At 57.4% G+C, this 8,242-nt stretch overlaps 1 protein-coding gene across 1 annotated transcript in view; it reads right to left on the reverse strand.

The window, feature by feature from the left end:
* The window catches only part of MDGA2 (MAM domain containing glycosylphosphatidylinositol anchor 2), a 382,446-nt gene extending 374,603 nt beyond the window's left edge, over positions 1–7,843 (reverse strand). Inside the window, exon 1 of the mRNA XM_075029427.1 lies at positions 7,741–7,843. Coding sequence (XP_074885528.1) covers positions 7,741–7,813 — 73 coding nt within the window. The 5' untranslated portion in view covers positions 7,814–7,843. The remainder of the gene's footprint in view (positions 1–7,740) is intronic.
* Between the last annotated feature and the right edge of the window lie 399 nt (positions 7,844–8,242).

The following is an 8,242-nucleotide window of genomic DNA, read 5'->3' on the forward strand; positions in this document are numbered from 1 at the left end:
TGAGGACATGCTGCAGCAGCTCCTGGTTGCTTCTGCCCCAGCCCTGGCCCCGGCAGCCTCTCAGCTTATCCACTCTGCAGAGACGGCATCTTCCAGGGCAGTCTTACAGCACGTGAGAGATAACCACCTATTCCGTCGAGTCACAAAAAACACATTTCCAAGTTACAAAACGACGCTCAGGGGATTTCTCCATTTGCTGGTGCCACGAAGCCCGACAAGGTGGCTCCGGCAGAGCAGGCAGCACTCGGTGACTCTGCCCAGCCACTACATCTCGGAGCGTGGCATCCCTCAGCTGCAACGCCTCCAGAGCCCTCCCAGAGCCCCGTTCCCAGGGTACCTGGGCACCGCTCTCATTTTGAAGCCAGTGGGACTTGGGCACATTGGCGCTCAGAGGCCACCTGCCAAAAACCTGGCTGTGAACTCCTGAGCAGCGCCTACTACGGCTGGAAGAAGGCGTGCGCTATACCCACCAGAAAGCCCACGGAAAGCGATACGGCAGGCGTTACACGCAAGCAGAGTGGTGGAAGGGACCTTTCGGTCCCTTGATCCCATCTCCTCCTCCCTTCCCACGCTGAGAGTTACCCACCGACGTGTTTCATACGCTGCGCTCTGAAGGGTACGTGGTGTTTTAATCAAGTATTCATGTATTAATGACATAACTAAAGTCCTGACCATTTGCTAAGTAACATATATTACTCCAATCACTGCTTTGATATATTAAAAACAGATTGTTTCCTGGAGTTTGAGGCCAGAAGAGACAGTGGGTCTCATCTGGGCTGACCTCCCACATAACCATGAGACAGAGATTTCCCTTAGCAATCCCCACCTGGATCAAGCTCGCCAATTTAAGAAGCAACATTTGATTGTATATCAAAGACATTCAACATCAGGGAGTCCAGCACATCTCTCGGTGAGCTGCTCCAACAGCTAATTACCCCAGCTGTTAAAAAAACTCATCTTTATTTCCACTGCGGGCTTTGATAACTTCAAATGATTGCTGTTGGCTCCTCTAACACCTTAGGTGGTTGCTTGGAGCTAGCTCTTCACCACTGCCTGCCTCTTCCTTCCTGAGATAATTATAACATACATTGATCTCCCTTTTTAACTACCTCAGTCAGTCTTAACCACCTTAACGCATGGATCTCCTCTAGTCCCTCCTCATAAGACCTGTCTTCCAGATCACAAACCTCCCTGGTACCCAAATATGCTGGCAACAAGAAATCGGGGCAAACAGACGTCAAAGTCAAGCTAAAAGCTGCCAAGAGTAACGTGGGCCTGTAAGGACGTTCAAGGCAACCACTCGGTCCTTCAAGCTTTCAGGGTTGCAAGAAGCACTCACAGAAGGAGGTATCTCCCAGGCTGGGGCACCGGACCGCTCCTGGACAGCCACCGTGTCTTGAAAGAAAGTCCTCCTTCTAGAAGAGCCAGGCTTCAAAATCTGTCTGAGAATAGCAAACTGACTTCCCTCCATTTTCGGCTATATTTAGCGAGGCCATTATTTATGGAGATGGCAGGAAATAATTCAGCCGGATCCAGACATAACTCAAAATTGGAAAGAGGTTCTATAAAAAGATAAACCAAAGGACCTAACGGGGAGCCAGTCGTGGGGACTCGGTGTGGCTACAAGGGAGGGCTCATCCAGCGGTGATGGAGCAGCAGCGCTGCGAACGCCCAACACCGGCACCGGCTCAGACCCGGGTCGTGGGGACCGATGGAGCTGCCTTCCCTCGGACAGCTGCTCTCAGAAACCCCTTTCTTCAAAAAAAAGAGTCTTTTCCAGGTTTAAGAAACAACTTATGGCCCTAAGCCTGAGTCAGGGAGAGTGACGGCATCCTGGCACTGGCAGGGGGATGCAGGGAGCATCCTCCCCACTTTCATTTTCTTCCTGCGTGGCCCGTATCTGTGTGTCTCCCATCCAAAAGGGTTTTTTTCCGCTGGAAGAAGGGCTATACTGCAGAAGACCCAGTGCCCTGCAAGAGTATACATATATATACATACATATATAGGCTGGCACTGCATTGCGTGCAGGGAGCAGATCATCCCTTCACCAAAGGATGTCCCAGAAAATATTTGAGGAGGGTGGAAGACAGAACTGAGCTTTAATCATTCATCTGTTTCCTTCCTCTCCAGCACTTATCTGACTGATTCTAATTAAACTGGATTTTGCTCTTCTGAGCCAGGAGAGCTGTTATTTTATTTGTTTAAAGACTGTTTCCTTGCCACCAGATTTCCTCCAAATCTCCCTCACGCAGAGTCAAAGGCAACATTTTGACCAGAGACGCACAGAGCACCAGCTGCTCCCGGGAGGAGGAGATGTGCCGCGACACCGTCCAGCACAGCACGGAGGCAACTCGCCGCATGCCAGGAGGATCGCTCTGAGCCATCACACACGTCCCGGGACACGCGAAACCCTGATGGAAGTTTCTGCGTCGATTCAGCAGACCTCGAGTCAGGTTTAATCTCCGTTGCTGATCTTCTCCCACACTTTCGCTATTGAGCATTTTTACAATTTGACTCTATCGGCACCCTTTGGCCGCACGCTGTCCCGCCCCAGGGCAAAACCAGCCCCCCCCGAAAGCACAGACCAGCGCGCCCGGACACCAGACTCCCTCGCTCCCGCGATGCCGGGTGCTGCCCGGCCCCTTACCTGCAGCACAACTAAGAACCACGGGAGCAGAGTCAATCCCAATCCCTTGGCTGTCCGTAAGAGGCACGACGGCTGCTTCCCGGCCTCGGCGCGCTCCCGGGTTTGGCGGCTGAAGCTGAAGTTCACCTCAGACCACTGCTGAAATCCCAATGTAAACATCTGCGGCGTGAGAGGGAGGAGGAGAACCCTCCCCGGGGCTCAGTTAAGAGTTAAAGCTCTCGGTGATCAGTTGGCTCCTGCAAAACCTCCCGGAGCTGGCGGCGGAGGAGCACACAGCTGCTCAGAAACGCCGGCCCCTGCGGCACTGCATAATTCCTCCCCTGTTCCCGGGACCGCCGCGCTTCCCTCGCACAATATCCCAAATTGTACAGGGTTAAACCGGCCCACACAACGCCCGCATTCACACCCAGCCGAGGCGAGCAGCGCCGCGGAAATAAATACCCTCCGTCCCCCTGCCACCGCGGTGACATCTGGGACCAGCGATCCAGAGGCTGCCCTCGCCGGCAGAAACGGGCAACCGGCCTTTCTAACGGGGAAACTGCTCTTTCTCAGAGTGTTTTTGTTTTTTTCTCCGCCCCCCCCTCCCTTCTTTCATCCTTCCAATCCACTTGTTTGACCAGGGCAAGCGTTAGGGAAAGGCCAGGTCACCCGCGGCACGCAGAGACATTCAGCTCCAAAGCCAGCAGTCATTAATCCCCCCGGGGAGCTGCGTGTACCACAAAATAATCATCATCATTATAAAGAGGCAGCCGGAGGCGATGGAAGATCTTTCCCGACACCGGGTGACCCTGCTCCACCTCCCCCGGGATACGAAGCGCTTCAGCAGACCCTGCTCAAGCTGCTACCTGGGGTGGAAGGGGTTTGGGTTCCCCATTTCCAAACCTGCTTCTTTATAAAACACACCACTGCAATAAAAATTAAGTCCGTTGGATAACATTTTATGCTTGGCACGAGGAACAAGGGCAACCTCTCTGACATTTAATACAATAAATACCTACGCTTCCACGTTACTTTGTACCAGCAACGAAAAGCCTGGTTGTTCCCTTGGCCGTGGTCGCTTCTCCCAACACTTTGCACGCGGAGTCCCACAGCCCGATTTGGTGCAGAGCCTCGGGGAGACTCTGGCATGTCTGAGCACAGTGGATACTCATTACATTTGTGATCACTAGCTTTCAGCAGGCATTTAGAGCCGTCCTAACGTTCTCTGCATCTGCAGGTGGGATGATCAGCGCTTTTCATTGCAGGAGTTAGTATCCAGCACAGTGGGGGGGTGCACGGAGGGATGAATATTGCACGCGCACACTTTTCCCTACGACATACCTGGTGTTTACATACACGAAAAACTTGTCCCCAGTAGCTGCCCTGCTTATTTCCAGCTGAAGTCATGGGAAAATAACTAAAAAGCTCTGCAAGAAGTAGGTAAAACATGCCCCGGTGGCCCCGGGGAAGCCGTGTCACGGAGGGGGCTGCTCTGGGTGCTGGGGGGCTGCACCCCTTTCCCGTGCGGACACCCCATGGGTGCAGCAGCACCTCACCCAGCAGGTACCGCGGCTGCTCCCAGTTACTGTGGCGACTCGTGTCTTTTGGAAACAGCTTCCCGGAGCCAGAAAGTGTCAGCTTTAACACCGGAGCAAGCGCCTGAACCCCGGATCCCCAGTGAGAGCCCCCCCCGGCCGGGGCAGTTTGGCACCAGGGAAACAGTCACAAAAATCTGCTCTCCACTCTCGCAAAACTCCCACATTTTGATGAGCTGCCGCTTATCTGCTTAAAAACGCTCCATGCCCGTGTCGGCCTTCTCATTTAGCCATTTCTTTTATTGCAACTTGCGGTTCAGTGAAAGGATAACCATCATGTTCTGAATACCTACATTTTCTGCTTTATTAACAGTGCAAGTCATGCATAATTTAAAGAGGAGGAAAAGTGCATACAGCACTTGAGTTTTTTCTAGATTCTTTCGCCAAGAAAAACAAGCTGGGCAAAGCAGAGCTGAGGAACTGTACATCTTGCCGGGGATTTTAGGAGCTCTGCTCTCCCCCCATCCCCTGAAGATGCAGCGTGAGGCACAGGGCAGGCGACGGCGGGCAGCGGGCAGACCTGCGCCTGTCCTGGCTCCGTCACTGACCCGCTCTTCAGCCTTGAGAAACTGTTCTCAGTGCCGTGCCTCAGTTCCCCCTTAGGTTCAGCTGTACGAGCAACTGACTTTTTAATCACTGCTTTACTATTCAGAAGCAACAGAGGAAAGTTAACGGTGAGATGTACAGCCAGACATCACGGGACATTAATTTGCTTTTTTGTACGAGCTAGGAATAAGCACACGTGGACCACTTATTTTGCATTTAAGGGCACCAAAACAGCTCCCGAGCGCTGCTGTTCTGGGTGGACATGCACGCTGCCACGGCAGGCACTGTGCCGGCACAGGGCAGAGCTGAGCGGTCCTTCTCTACACCTCCTGCAGCGTCGGAGACGAGCATCATCGGCGGCAGGCAGTGCCGGAGAGCAGGCAGGTGGAGCGTGGGCAACGCACAGCACGAGCGAGACCCCAGCCCGGGGACACGGGTCCTGCTGCGGAGGAGACACAACCTCAACGGGAGGAACCGGAGAGAACTCGGAGCGGCGGAAGGCGCCTGAGCGATGGGTCTGAGCGAGCGGCAAAGCAGCAAGTTCTCCGTGCAGGGCTGGAGAGGGCGGCAGGGCTCGGGGAGGACGGCCAGGCACCGTACCACGCTCCTTCGCTTCGCGAAGCGGAGCGACTCCCCGAGCCTTCCGTACGGGGGAGGCTGCCGGGGCTCTGCCTACTCACAGAAGGGACGCCGGCATCGCAGGTTATCGGCACAAAAGCAGGGAACAAGCGGGTTCACTCAGCAAGACATCTTCCTAACTGCACCAGGCTTGGAAGCAGAGCTGTGAGGATCTCGAAATCTTCCATAAGGGACAAAAAAAAGTTGTTCGAATCCCACAAACTTCTTTTTCCAAAGCAACAAGCACTAAGCAGGCTGCCTCTCCCAGGCTGGGGCTCGCTTTTGCTAATGTAACTCAGGGCACTACTTTCAAAACCTCCTTTCTGAAAGTAGCTCTAGCACACCGAGCAGGCTCTTCAAGGCGCTCCAGGCTGCCGGGAGACATACCCTGGGCTTGGCTTTTTTTTGGCAGAGCGCTGTCTGCTTTCTCAAACTGACCTTTGGGAGTCAATAAAGAAACACAGATTCACATGAAACAGGTTTCAAATATAGTGCAGCCACATACGACTGACTTCACACCACTCCCCCCCGCCGCACTCTCACCAGCCCTTCACCCGTCGTCCTTAACCTAAATAAGGCGTTATATTTTACAGGATGAAAACGCATCACTGCCAAACAAAAGTCTTACTACAAATCTGCATGTGACATCGCCCGTGCATCGATGTTGGCGTTCAGTCTAGGGCAAGAGCTCCCTTTTCTGTAGGCCCCCACAAAACACGCTCTGCCTGAACAAGCCCTCTCCTATTCACGACAGCAGTTGCTATTCCAGCGCATCCAACAATATGTGCCTGTGTGTCGAGGAAGGCAGAGAGCCCCAGCGCTGCCGGTGCTGAGATCTGCACGTTAGTGATCCAGCCGCTGCGAGCAGAACCCCTCAGACATTTTCAATTACACTGAAATTTTGCGAAATTTAAAAAAAAAAGGGGGGGGGGAGCACACCTCTAGCTGGGGCTGCCTCGTTAGTGAGAAGCAAATATTTTAGTGCCGAAACAGGCGCAGGGGCTCGAAGGAGCGGATGTCAAACGAAGCATTTACTGGCAAATTCACGAAGTCTCCTCAACACCGACTACCAGAGCCAACGCTCCCCGCAGGACCGCACCGCCACCGAGCCCAGCCGCGACGCTTACATAATCCCCCCGCCACCGGGCCGGGACCGGGGGCATCACCGGGACCGGGGCATCATCACCGGGAGTGGGGCATCACCAAGACTGGGGCATCATCACCGGGAGTGGGGCATTACTGGGACCAGGGACATCAGCACCGGGACTGGGGCATCACTGGGACTGGGGCATCATCACCAGGACTGGGGCATCACTGGGACCAGGGACATCATTACCAGTGCATCACCGGGACTGGGGCATCACCGGGACTGGGGCATCACTGGGATCAGGGACATCATTACCAGTGCATCACCGGGACTGGAGCATCACCAGGACTGGGGCACCATCACTGGGGCATCACTGGGGCCGGGCATCAGTGGGACCGGGACATCATTACCGGTGCATCACCAGGACTGGGGCATCACCGGGGCTGGGGCATCATCACCGGGACATCATCACCAGGGCCGGGGCATCACCGGAGCCGGGGCCAGCGCACCGGGCAGTATCCTTTCCGCACAGCACCGCGGTCCGGCGGATTCTCCCCGCTGCTCGGCTCCGGGCTCCGCCGAAACGGGGCCAACTTGGGGATGGTGGCGGCGTGGAGGTGGGGGGGAAAGCAACCAGACCCGCGGCCCCAGCACCGGACCCCACGCAACCGCCCGGGCCCCGAGCGCTAAAAGCGGGGAGCGGGGCGGGGGGGGGATGCCGCCGGCTCTCGGCTCCGCGCAGCTCTCCGCGTCCCGCTCCGCGGCGGCGATTTGCAAGTCACTGCCTTCGCGGGGGGGGGTGGACACACGGTTCCGCGGGGCTCTCCCCTGCGCGGAGCCGCCCTCGGCCGCGGAGACTGCGCGCCCCCGGCGGAGCACCGCGAAGTTTGCGGCTCGCCCCCCACCCCTCGCTCCGCGGCCGCGGGCGGGCGGCAGCGACGCTGCTAACAAGTGAAACGACCCCCCCCCACCTACACACACCCCCCGAGGAAGCTCCGCGGGCGCGGAAAAAAAACCCCTGGCGGCTGCGACCACCCGCTCCGGGACCGGCCCGGAGCCCCCCCCCCGGGGGGGGTTTCACCGGGCAATGTCAGCGTCTCATGGCAACGGCGCTGCCTCCGCCGGCTTCCGCGGAGCCCCACCGCCCCCGCGGGATGTGTGTGTGTATTGGGGGGGGGGGGGTGGACGACACACACACACACATACCCACCACCCCCCCCCCCGCCCTCCCGCCCCGGCGACAAGGTCACGCCGCGCCCCGGACTCACCGTACACCCCTTGGCCGGAGCTGCCCTCCAGCAGAACCGTCAGCAGCCCCAGCAGCCCGATCGCTACATCCATCTTCACGTGAGCATCCACATATCCAGCCCGGAGCCGGGGCGGGGAGGGGGGGAAAGGGAGGGAGGGGGGGGGGGAAGGAAAGAAGCCGGGGAAGGGAAGAAGGGAAGGGGGGGGAAGGCAGCGCAGAGCCCGCCGGAGCCCCGCGCTCCGCTGCGGCCGAGCCGCGCACGCCCGCGCAAGGCAGGGCGGCGGGGGCAAGGCGGCGGGCACCGCTCCGGTCCTCCCTCCTCCTCCTCCTCCTCCTCCTCCTCCGCCTCCTCCTCCTCCTCTTCTTCTTCCTCCTCCTCCTCCTCCTGCGCAGCGGGCGGCGCGGAGAGGCGCGGAGAAGCGCGGAGCCCCCCCTTTCAGAACGGCAGCCCCCTCAAAGCTCCGGCAGCCGCCGCCGCCGCCGCCGCTTTTTCTTCTTCTTGCCGGGGCCGCCGAGAGCTG

Source organism: Buteo buteo, chromosome 6 (genome assembly GCF_964188355.1).
Source record: "Buteo buteo chromosome 6, bButBut1.hap1.1, whole genome shotgun sequence".
In the NCBI taxonomy this organism is placed as follows: domain Eukaryota; kingdom Metazoa; phylum Chordata; class Aves; order Accipitriformes; family Accipitridae; genus Buteo; species Buteo buteo.